Raw genomic sequence first — 18,503 nt, 5'->3', positions numbered from 1 at the left:
AATGTGAACTGCCCCTTCCCTGTGGCCAGTCAGGTGCCCCACCCCAGGTTAAGATCCAGAGCGGTGGGACACCATGTGCCTCACACCAATGACCACAAGAGCACCACGCTGGGGTGGGCAAAGTGTTTAATGCCATCTTCACTGACAGGCAGTGAAACTGGGGGCATGTTCCTGGCTGCCCGAGACTCCTCAGGTATTGGGAGCAAGCCCTTCAGAAGCCAGCAGTGTGTACTGGGATCCCTGGGTGGACCCTTCTTGGGCTCAGCACTCCCATCTCCTTCCCCACAAATGGGGTACCTGTCAGAGGCTTGGGGCTGGGCAGCAGCCAGCCTCTCAGAGCGGGGAGCCCAGTTCTGCCTTCTGCACCCGCTCACTTCTGTGGGTACCATCGCAGTACGGAGGCTTCTGGGTGGCCTTGCAGGTACAGAGGGCCATTACTCGGGTCTCCTGGGCCTTGAACTTGAGTGGGGAGAGGCCAGTGCGTTGGAAGAAGTGGGAGCCATCACAGAAGGGCTGGTGAGAGAAAGAGAGAAGTTAGAGGCCCAACCCCACCTTCTGAGGTAGGACAGGTCTAGAATAGGGCTCAGGCTCCTGAGGGAAACTGCCTGGATCCCCTAGTTTACTCTCATCTGCAGTGTGAGAGAGAGGAGAGCTGTCCCAAGTAAAAGAAATAAATAGTGGTTCTTACACACTTTGCTGGCAGAGAGTGTTCAGTAAGGAGTCTACAGCATTCATCTCGGGGACCCAGAAGACCAGGATACAAGGGCAGAATTTTCTTTTTTTTTTTTTATGATAGTCACGCAGAGAGAGAGAGAGAGAGAGGCAGAGACACAGGCAGAGGGAGAAGCAGGCTCCATGCACCGGGAGCCCGACGTGGGATTCGATCCCGGGTCTCCAGGATCATGCCCTGGGCCAAAGGCAGGCGCCAAACCGCTGCGCCACCCAGGGATCCCAAGGGCAGAATTTTCAAGGTGAAATGGGACTTTCAGTATCAGCAATGAATTACGTGAATAGATTTTTTTTTTTTTTATGTATCTGAGTCTCCGGTGGCTCATGAAATTTACTTCCTTCCACATATTCTCAGGGTAAGACCTCTGCGTGGGAGAGAGCCTGCACGCATCACAGTGCTCTGAGACTGGGCTATCGCTTTGGTTTGGCCCCAGGAAATAAGTGGGCATGTTATAGGGAGTGGATGTCACAGGGAGGAAGGGTGAACCGGTTGCCTGGTGCAGGCATATATTTCCCATCCTTCCCAGAAGCTGTTCAGGCAGAGACAGGGTAATGAAAACAGGCCTGCCTTGACTTGCTAGTTAGCAGCAGAGCTGAGCCAAGCAAGGCCTCTGGACCCTGAGGTCAGGAGAGGGGAGGGGAGGAGGCGACCTGAGGGAAGTATACAAATAAAACACAGCAACCTGTCCCAGAGGGCAAAAGGCAGGGAGGCAGAGTGCCAGCCTGCGCCAGCCACATGCCTGGCGTTCCCCCAGCACTGCTCTCCCCTTGTGAGGACATGCTCCAAAGTCAAGTCAGTGGCAAAGTAGGACTTGGGACCCAGGGCGCTGACACCACACCACACCCACACCACTTAGAGGCACACAGTTGAGAGCCCAGCTCAGGAAGGAAAGGGGCCCTGGAGGCCAAGTGTATGGGTCAGGTTCCTGCTGGAAAGAAGGCTCCTGGGGCGGGAGAGAGAGGGAGGTGGGAGCAGGCAGTGCGGGGCAACCAGGGAAGCCACGTCAGCTGAGAAAGGGAGGGTCTGTAGGAGAAGACGCAGGCGAGGGGCACTTGGAACCGGAGAGCCTGCAGTCTTCCAATGCTGGGGTCTAAGGCCTGGGAACCTTTGGCTCAGATGCTTCCTAGAAGGAGGGACAGAAGAAGGGAGAAAGACAACCCAGCTTCTCAGGGCTCAGAGCAGAGTCCAGGCCGGGGCTCCAAGGGGGGCACACGGGTAGAGGCCAGAACCCTGGGCTCCAGCCACCTGGCTGTGGGGCTGAGTCTCTCTGTCTCTCTGGCCTCATCTCAAATGGTGGATACAGAAAAAAGGGAGTTCAGGGATGTGGGTGGCATTGGCTTGAGGGCAGGCTTTCGCCCCCAACCTCCCCTGTACTTCAGGTATGTGTGGGAAAAGAGGAAGGTCTCGGCAACCAGAGGTGCCCTATGGTAATGAGAGGCGGGTAGGGGTCTCTCACCTGCTTCTTGCTGCGCCCACACACACACCATCTGTAGGTTTTCCCAGCTACCAACTCCACCTTGATGGGCGCTTTCAGGGCCACCACAGACTTGGCTGGGGTTTTAGGGAACCATCGGCTCTGTGGCAAGGGAAGACGAAGGGTTTGGGGTCAGCCCATGTCCTGGAAGCAACTTCCAGCCTATGGACTTGTCCAGGTTCCCTGTGGCTCTGGCTTATGGCAGGCTTCCTCTGCAGGAGGCTGATTTGATGCCACTCCACAAAGACATTCCCCCAGGACAGGACCCTGAGCTCCAGACAGGGAAGAGATTTCAAGCCCATGCAGGCATTCTAGTTTCTGGGGTGCCCAGCTGCTTTCCCCAGGTGGGAGTCCAGGATCCTGGCAGCCTGGGGCTGTGTTTGTCAGGCACTGCCAATCCCAGCCGGGAAGCCTGGCTCCCTGCCCTGTGCCCCCTGGTCACTCTACCTCCCCTGAGCCATCGGGGAAGGGAGCTGGATAGAGGCAGGGCATTCTGAGGTTGGAGTGGGGAAGCAGAGCTGACCGTTTCTCGTTTCTTCTCTGGTCTCTACCTTTGGGGGTCTCTGGGCCGGGGGGACTTGGGGGAAGGGAAGGGGAAAGGGGTACTTACCAGCCAGGAGGAGAGGTCGCGCCTCTGGCTCAGCCTCTGAAAGGTATGCAGGCGTGACTAGCCAGGCGGTTTGGAAGCGGAGGGAAAAAAAAAATCAGTGGAAAGCGTTGGAATTCCAGAGGGAAGTCATCTGGGAGGGAAGAGACGCCAGGGATTCGGGGCGTAGGAGAAAGCAGAGGGTAAGAAAAAGAGGGTCACAGACAGGAAGTGGAGTTGCTGGGAGGTGCTGGCTGCATCCCGCCCGGCGCGGCGAGGGAGGGCTGCGCGGCAGCGGGCGAGGCGGGACTCGGGGGCGCTCAGCGGGGGACGGACGGGGCTGGGGCGCGGGGCCGAGGTGCTCACCCAGGCCGCAGGCCGCACGGCCGCCCCCACGCCACTCATGCCGGTCCCCGCCGCCGCGCCGCGCCCCGCCGGCTCCGCCCCGCGCCCGGGTCACCGCCCGCTCCCGCCCAACGGGCCGGCCCAGCCTGCCGCGGCCCGGAAGACGCCCCGGGGCTCCGCGCGGTGGGGGCCGGGCCTGCGCGGTGGCCGGCCCCGGGGAGGGGGAGGGCTGCGCGGGGGCCGTCCGGGCCGCGCTCCCGTAGCCTCGCCGCCGCGTGTGGGCGGGGACCTCCCGGGAGCCGGCGGCTCCACGTCCTCGCCCGGGGGCTCGCGTTGCGAACGGATTCCCGCCGGGCACAGGTATCGGAGTCTTCCTCAGGAACCTGGGGGGCTTGCGCTTACCGCTCTGTGAACTATTACGAGTGCTTCTAGAAATACGACAGACCACCAGCCGCAGCCCCTCCCCAGGCTCCCACAGTTGGCACTCCCCTCCCTTCCCCTTCAGTAAAGCCAGACAAAGCAGGGGTCTTTGGATTTTTTTTTTTTTGTAAAACATTCTTTTATTAAAAGAACAAGTGCTGTTTACGAACTGCCCTTCGTACAAATAACATCCGTTATACAAAGATACAAGATCCGGGTTATGCACAATTCCAGGCTTGGAAGTGAAAGGAGGGGGGCATTGCCTTTTGGGCTGAGGATATAAAGGAGGTTCTAGAAAGAATGTAAAAGGAGCCCCTGGGTTTGCAAACTCTGGCTTCCCCTCCCTGCTCCCCTAGGAAGGGTCTGCTACATTGAGACAGGCTGGGATGGCTAGGAGGGAACAGGGCTGGGAGTCAGGATTTGGGTCTCCAGTCCTGCCACCTGAGTCCCAAGTTGGGCTGGAGGAAGTGAACAAAGGGCAATGAAGGCACCCCTCAGTCCCCAACTTTTCAGTAGATCAAGTCAAAGTGGTTGGAAGCTAGAACACTTTGAATCTGGATTGATGTGACTGGAGGGAGCCAGGGTATTTTGCCCCACTTCCTCCAAATTCCCCACCAAAGTCACCTTAATCCCTCTAGGCACCTCTCCCTGGGGAAAAATAAATTGAGATAAAGGACAATTGGGAGCAAGCTGCCTACTCCTAACTTTGGCCCACTGCACACACCAAGAAGATGCTGGAAGTTGGCCAAGGGAGCCTGTGCCTTTGAAAAGTTGTCTGCATTTCCAGTTTGGATGAAAGGAAAATTTGGAGGTTACCCTTTCTCAGAGCTCACCCCTGGCTCTGTATCCCCTCACTCGTCCAGGCCCTTCCCTGGAACTCAGTATAGGCATGGGTGGGGAGCTCTCAGCCTCAAGGTTAGAGCACCAGGAGGCAGTGGGAGACCCAGGAGCCTGAGGGGAAAGACACACACAAATAGGAAAAAACTTAAAAAAAAAAAAAAAAAGCAATCTTTAAAGTGTCATTGTCTACGGAGAGGATCCATCAGCTCTGAGCTAAGACTATCAGTGCTACATAGACACCCTCCCACCCCAGGGCCAAGCCCAGCCCCCCCCCCCCCCACAGGGACAGACAGACAGCCACATGGAGGTGGTGCAGTGGGGGGCGAGAGAGCCCAGGACCAGGAGGCCAGGGTCCTGAGGGCTGGTCCTGGCTCTGCCCCGAGCCCCTGCCCCTCCTAGGCTTGGAGCTATCACCTGTGAAGCAAGGAACCGGTTTCCAACCACCCCTAAAGACAAGTCCCTTCCAGCTCTGATATTCATGCACCAGTCGTGACCTCAAAGCCAGACAGGGGTTCTGCATGCACACCCCTCACACCTCCACGCTGAGCGTGCTTACACACGAAGCTCCTCTCATGCATTTTCAGACTCAATTTCCGTCCTGCAAACCACATCCTTTCTCTCTGCTAGGCAGAGAGACCTACAAATCTGTATTTTTTCCCATTCCCCATCCAAATTCGTCCTTGAAAAAAAAGGAACAGGGGATGGGAAAGGAGGGTGAGGTCAGTAATAGCCATTCCCCTGCATTGGGATCCAGATCTCTAGAACTTTCCTATTATAAAGCTCCCTCTGAAGAAGGAAATGCACTACTTCTCTCACGCCCTGCCCCCTGGCAGAAATAGAGGGACAGCAGCGATTCATACCCAGCCTGGGTCCCTTCTAATCTAACCTAACCTACCTGCTGCTGCACCCCAGCCTGGGGAAAGCTGAAAAAAACATAGGCTCTTGGAGATGAGAACCCCAGGCTCTCGGGTGCTGGGAGGGAGGGGGAGGTCTTGGTTCCAGTGCACTAAATCCTAGGGACCCCTCGCTCTCTGCCACAGCAACCTTGGAGTGGACTGGCTTCCCTCAGCATCCAGAACAGAAGTTGACTTCAGCTCCTAGTGGGTGTGAGTGTGAATGAGCAACTCTTCTAAGAATCTCTGAAGGTTATTTTCAGTGGTTTGGGGGCAGGGAATTAGAGAGCTTAATAGATGAAGATGAATAAAATGCTGAATCCTATCATTTCTTTCTAATTGATATTTAGCCTTAATAAAAAGTGAGTATTTCTGAGGTCATCACAACTGCCTTCCCCCCACCCCCAAGCCCTTGCAAGTGCCTAAGAAATTGCCTCTGAAGGATTCCCACCCACCCCCTCCTTTATCAGCTCCCTAACATCTTACAAAGTCTTATCAACAGGAATATTAATATTATTTTCAGTATCAGAAAAAAACCAGTTGAGCAGCACAGGCAAAAATATATCTGCACTACGTTTCTGTCGTTGCCAAAAATATACACATCTTCTTTTCTTTATTTAAAAAAAAAAACCAACAATAACAAAAACCCAAACAGAAACACACACAAAAAATCCACACATGCAAAGACTGACGAGACATGAGCATCAGGGAAAGCTGGAAACGCCTTCTCCTGGCTCCAACCCCAGTGCAACTGAAACAGAGACACAGGCTTCCCCCCACCACTCTCCTGGCTGCCCTACTGGCCCCTCGGCCTTTGCCACCAAAGGCTCTGAGCAGGTGGGGGCTCTTTTAGGTGAGAACTGCCCCCTCCACCCTGGGGAAATAGCTGGTGGGGGAAGGGATGGCTGTCAGGTCAGCTCAAGTGAAGGCTCCTGGCTCCCATGGTTGGTCGGGGCGGGAATAGGGTGCCAGGGAAGCAAGCTGGCTAATCCTGGGAAGGAGGTTTTCTCTGCTGAAGGACGTGGCACTTTACCCCCCACCCCTGCCCCATCCCCCAGATCCTTGGGACTCCCCCTGTGCCAGTGAGGCAGGACCAGCTATCAGTGGGGGAATGAGAGCTCTGAAGGGGGCAGTGAGGCCAAGTGGGGTCTGGGGGAGGGAAGGCAGGATATTACCCTGATTCAAAGCCCCCAGCCCCCATTACTCTCCAATAGTGGAGTACTGTTCTGGTTTTTGTTAACCATTCACGCCCCAGAAAGGGACCAAAGTTGGTGAGGTGGGGAGGGTGCAAACAAAAGTTGGGAGCCCCCTTCTGGTGCTGCCTCATCTGAGCACTGCTCCTATCCCTGCCCTCGGCGGCCCCAGGCCCAGGGGGAGTCAGTCAGACAGACAGACAGACACACACACACACACACACACACACACACACACGGACACACAAGCACACACGCTCTCTGAGTCAGGCAGCTCCATCTTCCCACCCTCCGCACTCCTAAATCCAATAGTGCAAACAAGGGGCAGGGCCCCAGGGGGCTGGGCCTCCTCCCCCTGCGCTCCCCCAGCCAGTCACCTGGGGGCTCTCGACAGGTGGGGAGGCTCAGGCTAAATCTGAGGCCCTGCTGCCCCTTCCTCAGCTCCCTAGTCTGTGGGCTTTTACAAGCTCAGCTTGTAACCGTTGTTGGGGGGGCGGGGGAGGGGTACCAGGGAGACACAGTCCCAGGGATCTCTTCTGCCATCTGCCCAAGCTAGGAAGAAACTGCAGGTAAAGCAGGGCCACCCCTTCTTTCCTAAGAGATTTCCGCGCACGAACAGGCCCAAGCCTGTCCCCCTACTTCTCCCCACTCAAGTGCTGATCCATTTTCTGTGGAGGGTCCAACCAACCCCCCACTTATGCCATAGCCCACTTTGCTCTTGGAGGACCTCAAAGCATTACTGAGAGTGGGGGCTCCTAGGTGGGCTGGGAGCCTGTCCTCCCTCTGAGCCCCTCACAAAGGGGACAGTGCGGAGGGAGGGGGGCCCAGTGGAAGGGGCACCCTTCTCTGGCTCAGTCCTCGGCACCAGGTGCACCCTGCACTCCCCAGGCCTCAGCACAGGATCTGGGCTGGGGCTCTCCAGGGTCTGGATGCAGGTGCCTGCTCCAGGCTAGGACCCTCAGGCCAAGATCTGCCCCCTTCATCTGGGGATCAGGAGGGGCTGGGTGGATTTAGCCTTTTTCCTGGTTGGCTGAGGTTCCTTTGTCAGCGGTCTGGAAAGAGAGGAAGGGAGGCTGGGGGTTTAGGAGGTGTCTGGTTCTAACACCCAGTTGAGAACAGCTGCCAGGGGAAGGATGCTATTGTAGGGTCCGGTGAGGGAGCCCAGCTGAAGCCCCTGCCCTGGGCTCTTGGCTAAGGCCTGTGTTTGTGGTTCATAGGGGGAAGGGGAGGGCAGGCTGCCCTGCACAAGCGCACCCATCTAAGCGGGCATGTGCCTGCCAAGGCTGGCAGCACCCTGGGCTCTGACAATATGCCCTCAGAGGAAGGAGGGAGAGATGGAGCCTTTGGAGAAAGGCCCACCCAGAGCATCATCTTTTTCTAATTGGTCCACTCAGAGAGCAAACAGACTTTTCTAATTGGTCTTCCAGAGGAACATCATTTTCCAACTGGTCCTTTTGCTACTAGCCTGTGCTCAGTTTCTCCCTGGCAGATCCAACAGAGGCCCTGGGGCCTGCAGCAGGGTGCCTGGCTGACCTAGGGGGTCACTTCCTTCCTCCTTCTGATGCTCCACCTCTGCCCCTCCCGGAGAAGGCAGACAGGACAGCCCTGTGCCCCCTACTCACCCCGCCTTTGGGGCCACTGCCATCCGCCCCCGCCAGGCTGAGGAAGGGGTTGGTCTGGGCCGTGAGGACTGGAGGTCCGCCTGCTGCTGCTACTGCTGCGGCTGCTGCCGCCGCGGCCATGAGACTCGTGTTGTTGCCGAGCGAGGGAGCTACCAGGGCCCCGGCAGGCAGCAGTGGGGGGGCGGAGGCCGCAGGCAGCAGGCCAGGGGTGCCCGCAGACAGCAGCGGGGTGGAGCTTCCCGCCAGCAGGCTGGCCATGGGCAGCTGGGAGCCCCCAGCCATCTGTAGCCGCTGCAGCTCCCGCTTCTGCTGGATCTGCTGGATCATCTGGTAGACAACAGTCTGGTGTTCCTGCAAAGGGGCCAGAATGCTCATGGGCCAGTGGTCCCCGGAGCCAGCTTGCCCTACTTGGCCCAGGCCCCGTCCCATCTCACTGGAGCCCTGAGGAAGGAGACCTGGGGACAGTCAAGGTCCTGTCTCTAACTCCCTGCTCGGGGCCTCAGTCTCCCCATCTGGATAAGAAAGTGGTTGCTGCCATCAGTGTCGGTAGACAGGCATTACAGGCCTAGTGCTGGAGGATGTTTGACATCCCTGGCTCCACCCCCTGGCTGAAGCGATTCCTCAGTCGCTATGACAACCACAAATGCCCCCAGGGGTGGGATGACCCCAAGTTGAGAAACAACTAGACTAGGTCAATAGTATTCAACTCCTCCTCTTTTTGTTTGGTTTCTTTCAAGATTTATTTTTGCTTTGAGTAGGCAAGGCGTTTTCAGTGTTCTAAAAACCAAAACGATATCCAGGTTTACCTTTAAGGAATCTTGCTGCAACCCCTGTTCCCTTCTGGCCCCTACAGGTAACCAGCTGAATTGGTTTCTTGGGTTTTTAATGTTTCTTTATAGGAAAATGGTTCTGTTTTCTGGTTTTTCAGTTCCCTCCTTTTTAAAAAGAACTTTTCTCCAAAGGAAACCTTCGAAGAACCCGACATACAACACAGACGTAAAAGGGGCTGCTCTGGTTGAGAGGGTGACCACCTGCTCAGCCACAGACCCTGCAGCTCCCACTGAAGATCCTTGGGACTGGGACTGGAAATGCTCCGGTCACTGGGAACTCACCCCCCAACAGACCTTTCCCCTAGGATGTGATGCGGGATCACTAGAGCATCCCTTCTGCTATGCCCAGGGCCGGAAAGCGACCCTTATCCCTTTTGTCCCTACATGCCCCACAGGGGCCCAGCCTGGGGCTGCCCTCCTCCTTCCACCTTCCCTCCCAATCCCTGCGGTGCCAGCCTGGCCCAGCCCTGACACGGTGAACCCCCACCTTCACCCTGCAACGCGGGAGCTGCCTGGGCAGGGAGGGCATTACCGGGGTCAGCTGTGGGGAGGCCAGGAGCTGCTGGAGCTGCTGGAGCTGCTGCTCTTGCTGCTGCAGGAGATGTCTCTGCTGCTCTGTCAGGCTGAGGCAGGGGGACAAAACACAGACCATGGGAAGGGGCGGGGCGACACTCCTCTCCCACCCAGGCCCTCCAAGTTCCCAGACTCCCTCAGACCCAGGTGGAGAAAGGCAGGGGTGTGCGGTGTTAAAGGACTACAGAGAAACAGTGTGAGCTCAGAGACCACTGGGAGGGAGACAAGTTGGACAGAAGAATTTTTCCGGACGGGAAATCAAGATTGGGGATGCAAGAAGGAAACTGATGATTTTGTCCCTGGAGAGCTACCATCCAGAGGACACTCACATCTACCATCTAGGGAATACTTGGGGCCAAGAAGTGACTAGATTCTATACCCTGTAAGACTGAAGAATGTTCTTCCTTTTGGGGGTGGGAACTATGGGTGTTTGGGGGGGGAGTCCCTCCCCAAACCAGCCTCCCCATTCCCTTCCCCAGGCTGAGCTCTCCCTCACCTGTTAAGACAACCTGGCAGCTGCAGCGTGGGGGCCCCGCCAGCCTGGCTCAAGCCCGCAGGGTTGGGGGCGGCAGCCCCATTCAACCCCCCCAGGAGCCCATTGAGGGGCAGGGCCCCGCTGCCCGCCAGCCCCCCCAACAGCCCCTCAGCCATGGGCATGGCCCCCAGCCCCGCTGCCCCCGGTGCCCGGCCCAGCCCGTTCTGTGGCTGGGGCGGGAGCGGGGCCGGGGCCCCAGGCAGGGCCAGGGGCAGAGTAGCAGGGCTCTGCTGGAGCAGGGGCAGCGGTGGGGGCGTGCTGTGGAAGGACAGCGACGAGCTGCTGCGGCTGGGGCAGCCTGAGTGTGGGTCCTGGGGAGGGAGGGGGAAGGGAGGGGTCAGAGGGGCAGGGGGCCAGCATGATCTTTCTGGCCCCCGGCCCAGCACCCACCAGCATTCTCACAGAGCACAGCCACCCCCACCTCACCCAGGCAGAGCCACCCAGGGGGAAGGGGCATGGCCCAGAGATAAAGGCTAAAGATCCCAACAGTCTTCACAAATATTTACAGATCACATCCTGGGGGCCCAGTGCCCCTTGCAATCCTTGTTAATCAGGAACAGTGAGGTTGGCGGTGGACATCTAGTGAACTAGACCCCAGCCCCAGGGTTCACTGCTTGCCCTGAATTATCTAATTATTCCCATATACGGGTGAAGCCATTGATTCTTAGGCAGGCTAAGTAACTGCAGGCTGGAGAATGGCAGCTGGAGGGAAAGGCTCAGGTTCAAATTCTGTGTCCACAGTTCACTGGCTTCTCTGTCTTACTCACTCATAACGTGGGGGCAATAGTAACACCTATTCCATAAAGTCTAAAAAACAGTGCTTTGAAAATCTCAGCATAGGACATGATTTCAGAGGGCAAGTGTGCAATTAATATTCATTATTGCTATGATCATTGTTGCTCAGGTACACAAGCACCCCATTTGTTTGATTTCACTAGTAACCACAACCTAACAATAGATTGTTCCTCCTCACATTGACCGCCAAGCACAGGAGGATTATTTGTGCCAGTTGCTGTAATGAACCCTTTCCAAATAGTCTCAAAGAAGCCTTCCCTAACCACCTCCTAGCTCCAGAAGAATCCCACCCCCATTCTGCCTCACAGCCCTCAAATTATTCCCATTTTTGCACTTTTCCTGGTTTGTAATGATTATTTTCTTGGATCGCTAGTCTATCTTCAGAGGCGGGGCCCAGGCCGTTTTGCTCACTGATTGTTGAGCCAGTGCCCAGCATTAAGTAGGCACCTATAATTATCATTTAAGGAAGGAAGGAATGGATCGGTCAACCAATTGCTCAGCCAGTCACTTCACTGCCAGGCCTCCAGTAGCTGCAGCGTGGAGGCCTGGCGCTTCCCCTCTTGCTCCCCCCACCCCCTCCTTGCCTCCCCCCGCGGCGCCCACCTCGGAAGACGTGGACAGAGAGTTGTCCAGGCCAAGGCTGTTCTTCCCTGGGGGGCTCTTGCTGGTGCTTAAGGAATCGCTGCTGCCGGCTGAGGGAGGGGAGTAGGAAAGGAGGTCAAGGGCTGCAGTCGGGGCCCTTGTCGCGCCGCCCGGCCGAGGCTCCCACTCCCGGACAGGGTGGGAGTCCCCTTACCTTGGGGAGGCAGGCCATAGGGCCCAGGGACTGGGCCGTTGGCGGCAGGCAGGGCGGCAGGCAGGGCGGGAAAGGGCACAGACAGCTGCACATTGAGAATCTGCAGCCGCTCCTTCTTGGCCGTCAGGCTCAGGATCTGCTCCTGAAGCCGCTGGTTTTCCTTCTGCAGCGCGTGCAGCGCCTTCAGCATCTCCACGACTGCAAGGAGAGGGCGAGAGCGCCTGAGCCCCGCGGGCCGGGAGAGGCGGGGCGGAGGCGGGGCGAGAGGCCCGGGGCGGGGCCTGGAGGGCGGGGCCTGGCGGAGGAAATCAGTCTGAGACCTAGAAGAGAAGGCGCCAGGCAGCAAGAGACTCAGGTGAGCTCCGGGGAGGCGGGACCCGGGGGAGCCAGAGGTGTGAGGACTAGAGGCGGGGCCTGAGGCTCGGGGTCGAGGTGTGACCGAGAGCGTCGAGGTGGGAGGAAGTTGGAGCAGAGTAAGGTAAGGGCCAGGAGGCCGCGGGGGCCGAAGGCGGGGAGCACAGGTGGCGGGTCCAGGAGTCGGGCCTAGCGAAGGTTAAAGGTAAGGCTCGGGGTAGCCCACAGTTAAGGCTGGAGCGGGGCCCAGGGACGGAACCTTAAAAAAGTTTGGGGACCTCGCAGAGAAAGGTGACCGAGCCTGGGGGTCCTAGGGCAGGTCTCCCCGCCCGGCTCCACCCCTCCTCACTGTTGACACCGGCCTCGCCGTCGCCCTGCTTCTCCAACAGCTGCTCCATGTTCGTCGTTCCGGGGGCCGCTGGGTCTAACTGGCCGCCCCCGCAGGGTGCAGACGCTGTCTGGTCAAAGAGTGCCGGAAGGCTGCTGATGGGGGACCTGGGGTCAGAAGAGAGAACCGGGCTCAGGCTAACCTCACGGCCCCACTCCTGTCTCCCTACCTCCCCCCTCCCCCCTCAGGGGTCCCAGTCGCCCCTTCTCGGATCCCACCCTCTCCTGGCGCCCCGCAGCCGTCCCCTCCTCCCCCTAGTGTCCCTCCAGCCCCGCTCCCAGCCCCTCCCCCAAGCCGCCGCCCCCTCCCTCACATGGAAGACAGACTCTCCTGGGGGGAGGTCCCCCGACACCGGAAGCTGCAGTCCTCCAGGTCTGGCTCTTGGAAGGAGAAGGGGAGCAGGGATCAGCGGGGGAGGGGTGCCATCGGCCTCACGGTCCCCGCCTGGGAAGTGGGTGAGGGATCTGGGACTTTACCGCAGACTCCTTGCCCCCAGGATCTCCCCCAACCCCAGGCTGGCAGTTCTAGCTGGTAAGGCTCTGGGAGCCCGGTCTTGGAAACCTCGCCCCGTGGGAGGCAGTTATGGATCTGGTCTCTTCTCCTTTCTTTAGGCCGAGAGGCGGCCGCTGCCTAGCTTCTTTCAGAACCACCTCCCAAGTTCTTTCCTGGTGGATTCGGGGTTCTAGAAATTCAGGGCCTAGACAGTCCTGGGTTGAACTTGGACCTGACACTTCCTACATGACCTTGAAATGGAAACTAATCTCAGTGGGACGCCTGGGTGGCTCAGCAGTTGAATGTCTGCCTTAGGCTCAGCAGGGCGTGATCCTGGAGTCCTGGGATCGAGTCCTGCATCGGGTCCCTGCATGGAGCCTGCTTCTCTCTCTGCCTGTGTCTCTGCCTCTCTTTCTCTGTGTCTCTCATGAATAAATAAAATCTTTAAAAAAAAAAAAAAAAACCCTATTCTCTCTGAAATGACTGTTAGGAGGATTAAAAATAAGGTAATAAATGTGAAGTGTCAGCTGTCCTGCAACAAGTCCTAATAACTGCCACTATTCTAATAAGTCTTGTGCAATTTTTCACATCATAAACTCACAGGTTAGAGTGCAAAACCTTTTGCTGGGCCACAGAATGCCAATTTTGGTCTTGGAAAACGTAGTCACCCTGCGCTATCAGGCCATTAATTCTGGGATCGGATTCGGCCCCTTTAAGAAGGTTTACCTGAACGGGCGGGCGGGAGGTGAGCCCCGCCCCCTAGCCAGGCAGGTGGTGTCACAGCACCAATGAGCTCTCTGGGGCTCGGTGGACTCTCCAGGGAGGGGGAGGGGCGCTTGCGATCTTCCGAACCCTTAACTCCGAAATAACCGGAGCGCAGCTGCCAAGCTAGTGGACTCTCTGGAGGCCCCATCCCGGGGAATAAGAGGCCAGCTGGGAACTATGCTGCAGTGACCAGAAAACTGGGCTTGGTGTCAGGACCAGAATTTGAGCTCTGGCTCTGCCTTTCTCTACTTCAACTGTTTTGAGCAAATCATTAAGCCTCTTTCTTCTGTGGGATGGAGCAGTAGACATTCTGGCCGGTCCTGCTCCCACCGTCCACGGTTTTGTTTTGGTTTTGTTCTTAACGTGAACGCATACTCTGGTTTGTTGTGTGTGATTTTTTTTTCAGGGCAGGCAATGGCCAGAGGGAGGGGGCAGCCAGAAAGCCCTCCTATCCTTCTGGGGTGACATGCAAGTGATGAGTGCCCCTCAGGTTCTTGGGAAGACAGGGGAATGGAGTCAGAAACACATACCTGTGTGGCTGCTCTCAGCTTGGGTGAGGAGGGGGTTAACGGCACCCATGGGGGTTCCAAAGATGTGGGTAGAAGGGAGGCTAAAGGTAGAGCCAGCCAGAGAAAACACCTGAGGGAAAGGAGGTATAGCCCAGCCCATGGTTATTCTTGGATCTAGGGCACAACTGTGTGTGTATGTATGTGTGTGTATAGGGAGGGAGAGGGGGATCAGGTGTGCTGGGGAGGAGAGGACCCAGGAGAGGGAGATATTCTGGTGGCCATCAAGCCCCATCTCTCAATCTCTCCCCTGGAGAGTTGGCATCCTGGGCAGCCTGTCCCCCACCTGCCCAGGGATGGAGGAGTGCAGGGGTAAGGCCTCACCTGAGTGGTGGAGATAGAAGCAGAGGAGGAAGGGAGGGTGCTGGTGAATGGGGAGCGGCTGAGGCGGGGCAGGGCCGAGGTCCCTGGGGGCCCCAGCAGGCTGGAGGAGAGAGGGGTGCTGCAGACAGCGCGCAGCATTCCGCCACTGCCACCATGGGAGATGGGGTCCTTATTACTGGTGTAGATGCCTACAGGCACAAGAAGGACACAGAGGGAAGCTTACTGTCACTGCTCCCCCAGGCCCGTCCTCAGTCAGATGGCTGGGGCAGCCCCTCCCCAGGGAGGATACTCCCTTGGATCTGGCCACATACATCAGTCTGACCCTCTTGCTGCAAAAATGTCACTTCTTGCCTATGTGACATCTGCTTGACATGCCTGCTTATTAGACTGTCCTGCCAAGACCAGCGGGATTCCAGGGTTTTTGAATAGGTTAAGTCCCATTGGCAGTTGACTCCAATCTCTCCCACTACAACTCTGCAGAAAATGGCTATAGGGGAGTGTCTTACAGGTGATTGGCTCTTCCATCCTTTATCTCTGTCTTTGGAGCAGTTTCTATCACATTGCCCTCTGACTGCATGCTTATGCCTCTGTTCCCTCACTAGACTGGCTGGGCCCTGGATGCCCAAGGGTCACTAACCTGCCCCCAGCAGGGGGGACTCCAGGCTCAGGCTGGGAAGGCTCCCTGAAGGCCCAAAGGTGCGGGAGGCCAGACCACCCAGGCCAGAGCTGACCAGGGAACCTCCGGAGAAGGGTGAGGCAGCAGTGGCAGTAAAGCCAGCCAGCTGGGCACTGGGCAAGGAGGGAATGGTGACGCCCCCAGCCCCCTCCTTGTTCCGGCTGCCCTTAGGACGACCCGGTCCATGTCGGCTCCTCTTGCTAGCTTTGTGCTTCTTCTCCTTCAGGCCTGTCTCAGGGGTCTCCTCAGCAGGCGCAGGGGCAGCACTCAGTGTGGGCATCCGCTTGTGGGTGCCTGCTGAGGCCCCAGACCCCGAAACGTGGGGAGACTTATAGTCTCCAGGGGACGGGGCCCGGGCCCGGGCCGAGCTGGAGGTGGTGGTGGAGAAGCGCATGATGGGCCCAAAGCCAGAGAAGACCACCTTCTGCTCAAAGAGGTCTGCCTTTGGGGGCTCAGGGGCTGAGGGAGAGGGGGGGGCCGAAGGGGTGGGGGCTGCAGGCTTGGAGTACTTGTCCTCCTCTGGCTGCTCCAGCTTGGGGAATGCCGAGAAGTCAGGGGAGCTCTGCAGGGACGAGACTGCACAGAGGGAAAACTGCATTACAGCCGCCCCCCCACCCTACCTCCCACTCCCAATGGCACTAGCTGGAGAGAGCTCTGGTCAGGGGGCTGGGGAAGCCTGAGTTCCTATCCCAGCTTTGGCACTGTCTCTATGTCTTGGGATGAGTGTCCTCTGCCACCCCGCTCCAGCTTCCCCACATGCAATAAAGGGGAAGAACTCCTGCTCAACTGACCTCACTGGACTGTAGAGATTACTGGAGAGATCATTAGTGTTGGTACTTTAAAAATGGCACCTCATGGTCCAAGTGCAGGGGATAATGAATACAGCTATGGCAGTAGAGGGATGGGGCCTGAGAGGGAGGGGGCTGAGGGGAGGGATTTTAGAGGAGTAACTTGGTGAGGAGCCCCCATCTTTAACCAATTTAAGAAGCAAATGAGATGCAAACCAGTGTGCAGAGGCCCTTGCTAGAGAAGCTCTGAGCCGAAGGCTGTCCCGCCCCCAGCTTCTTCCATGATGCCCACACTCACCTGCAGGCTGGAAGGGCCCCCCAGAGGAGGAGGAAGAGGAGGAGGAGGAAGAGGAGGAGGAGGAGGCGGAGGTGAAACTGCTCACACCTTTCCCACTGCTCAGTTTCTTCCCCTTGTGACTCAGGCTATGGCTGGAAGACTTTTTCCCCTTGGAGTCCCTGCTGCTCTCAGAGGTCTCCTGAGTGCTGGCCTCATGGTGGGAGGAGGAAGAAGCTGAGGAGGGGACCTGAGAGGAGAAGAGGGGAAGGCTCAAGGCCAGCTGCCTGGGCTCGCCGGACCCGGCCAAGGGGCAGGAGGACACAGGGCCCTGGCTCTACCAGAAGAGCCCTAGTTTGGTTTGGGAAGGACTTGTAGGTGGGGAGGGCAGATCAGGGAAGTGGATGGCAGGAGAGGAGAATCTGTCTGTCCTCCACCTGAGGCAGAAGAGAGTGAAAACAGTCCCTGGGCCTATACAGATGTGCCCATCTGTTCACTCATCCATTTAAGAAAGGCTTAGTGGGTCGCAGAAGGCTGGACTTGTGCTGGCTGGGACATGTGCCACGGAGAGAAACCGCTGCCCTGGCCCTGCCCTTGAGCCTGCCAGTCACCACCCCTCCCTGGGTGGGGGCAGCCACCTGACTAACACCTCCTCCCCTGGTCACTCTGTGCCCTTCCTAGACAACCTGAGATTGCAGTGCCAAGCTTCTGCCTGGGAAACCTCTCATCCTTCCAAATCCAGCTTGGAAGTCCACGAGGCCACCTAGATCCCTGAGGTGGGCCCGGTCACTCTGTCCTCTAGTTCCTGAACACTGTGTCCTCACATCAGCCATGCCAACAGTTGCCACACAGTACTGCAATATCCAGTCCCATGTCTGAGGCCTCTGGCAACCCCCTAGAGGGCAGCAGGGTAGTGGCTGGAGGAGCACGGGCCCTGGAGTCAGGCAGAGCAGGCTGTGAGCCTGGTGGGCTCTGCCATCTGCTTTGTTCTGTTGTGCAGCTTCTCAACCTTGCTGAGCTGCAGTGTCCTTCCACGGCCAACTAGGCCTCTTTGGAATGTCACGAGGAGCATAGAGCCAGATACATACATAGTGTGGGGTCAGTAATGTTGACAACTCTGATGCTGGTAGCTGCTATGAATATACTGCAGAGATTGTCCTGTGGTGGGCAAGAGCATGGGCCTTTAAGCCAGACTGCCTGCACTCAGATCTTGACTCCACCACTTGCTGGCTGTGTGCTTTTAAGGTAAATTACTTACCCTCTCTGTGCCCCGGCTTCTCACTTATTAGGGTTAATAAAATAACTAATTCACTGGATTATTTTGAGGATTAAAAGAGCTAATCCCCACAGACCCCTTCTACCCTCCTGTTCTAGAAGGGACCCTGGCATGTGGTGAGTGAGTGAGTAAGTGAGTTAAGGCTTTGTATTCCTGCCAGGGTTGGTGCTTTTCCTCCGGGTGGAGACCAGGTATTCAGTAAGAGAACAAATGCTAGAGGAAGGATGGGTCAGGGGGAGGAGAGCCACCCTGCACTGCCCTTCTCTGGGAGGAGTCCTGTCTCTGTCTTCCTCTTTGTTCTTTTCAACAGCTGGAGTTCTGAAGGGAGCCAGATGTGGTTCTGAGCAAGGGAGGAGAGGGGCAAGGGGGCGGGGTAGCTGAAATGCTGGGGTGGGCAGAGGGGGGATGGGCAGAAGGCTCCCAGAGGTCCAAGAGGACACCTGGCCTCTGGGAATTCCCATTATCTCTGGCCCTGTTTCCACCTGCCTGCAGGCCCCAGGGAAAGGTCAGAGGGCATGAATGACAAGCTTTTCCAGGTGAGCCCTGGGAAGCAGGTGGGGACAGGTTTACTGGGACAGTTACCATAACATCACCCTGGAAACCTGATGCCTGATCCTCCTACTAAGATGCCCAGAGCTCTGCCAACCTCCTAAGGCGGGTGGAGGTGAACGGGGTAGTAATGGCGACAGGAAGAAGTGGTTTCTCCAGGCCCCTGTGCTCCTTCCATAGTGGGGTGTGGGGGTGTGGGCTGGAAGGAGGGGAAGGAAGGGGCTGCTCTGGCTTGGATTAGCGATTCCCTAGCCTCGGGTAGGGCCTGCTGGTTGCTCCTCCAGATGTTGCCCATTTCTGGAGACAGGCCTGACATACCAAGCCTGGGAAGGGTGGGATGAGTGGGGGGTTTCAGGGTACTGTCCATGGGTCTGCCCCCTGCCACCATGGGATTTTGGCTGGGAAATGGGCTTTGGGCA

General features: G+C 57.5%; 1 protein-coding gene across 9 annotated transcripts in view; it reads right to left on the bottom strand.

Annotated features, from left to right (window-relative positions):
* Positions 1 to 109: 109 nt before the first annotated feature.
* LOC144286494 (protein AF-17) overlaps positions 110 to 18,503 on the bottom strand; it is a 25,805-nt gene continuing 7,411 nt past the window's right edge. For 2 of the 9 annotated variants that reach the window (XM_077853001.1, XM_077852999.1), the window contains exons 9-22: positions 16,284 to 16,509; positions 15,159 to 15,773; positions 14,522 to 14,709; positions 14,162 to 14,270; positions 12,688 to 12,754; positions 12,336 to 12,481; positions 11,633 to 11,830; positions 11,440 to 11,528; positions 10,003 to 10,352; positions 9,466 to 9,556; positions 8,104 to 8,454; positions 2,815 to 2,871; positions 2,187 to 2,306; positions 110 to 513 (exon numbers count right to left, since the gene is read on the bottom strand). In XM_077853001.1, the coding sequence (XP_077709127.1) occupies positions 334 to 513; positions 2,187 to 2,306; positions 2,815 to 2,871; positions 8,104 to 8,454; positions 9,466 to 9,556; positions 10,003 to 10,352; positions 11,440 to 11,528; positions 11,633 to 11,830; positions 12,336 to 12,481; positions 12,688 to 12,754; positions 14,162 to 14,270; positions 14,522 to 14,709; positions 15,159 to 15,773; positions 16,284 to 16,509 (2,787 nt within the window). In that variant the 3' untranslated portion in view covers positions 110 to 333. Of the gene's footprint in view, positions 514 to 2,186; positions 2,307 to 2,814; positions 2,872 to 3,669; positions 7,534 to 8,103; positions 8,455 to 9,465; positions 9,557 to 10,002; positions 10,353 to 11,439; positions 11,529 to 11,632; positions 11,831 to 12,335; positions 12,482 to 12,687; positions 12,755 to 14,161; positions 14,271 to 14,521; positions 14,710 to 15,158; positions 15,774 to 16,283; positions 16,510 to 18,503 lie in introns of those variants that run through there. The other 7 variants (XM_077853002.1, XM_077853003.1, XR_013354536.1 and 4 more) reach the window with 7 other exon arrangements.

The sequence above is a fragment of the Canis aureus genome, chromosome 16 (genome assembly GCF_053574225.1).
Source record: "Canis aureus isolate CA01 chromosome 16, VMU_Caureus_v.1.0, whole genome shotgun sequence".
Lineage (NCBI taxonomy): Eukaryota > Metazoa > Chordata > Mammalia > Carnivora > Canidae > Canis > Canis aureus.
This window is presented reverse-complemented; position numbering and strand designations above follow the sequence as displayed.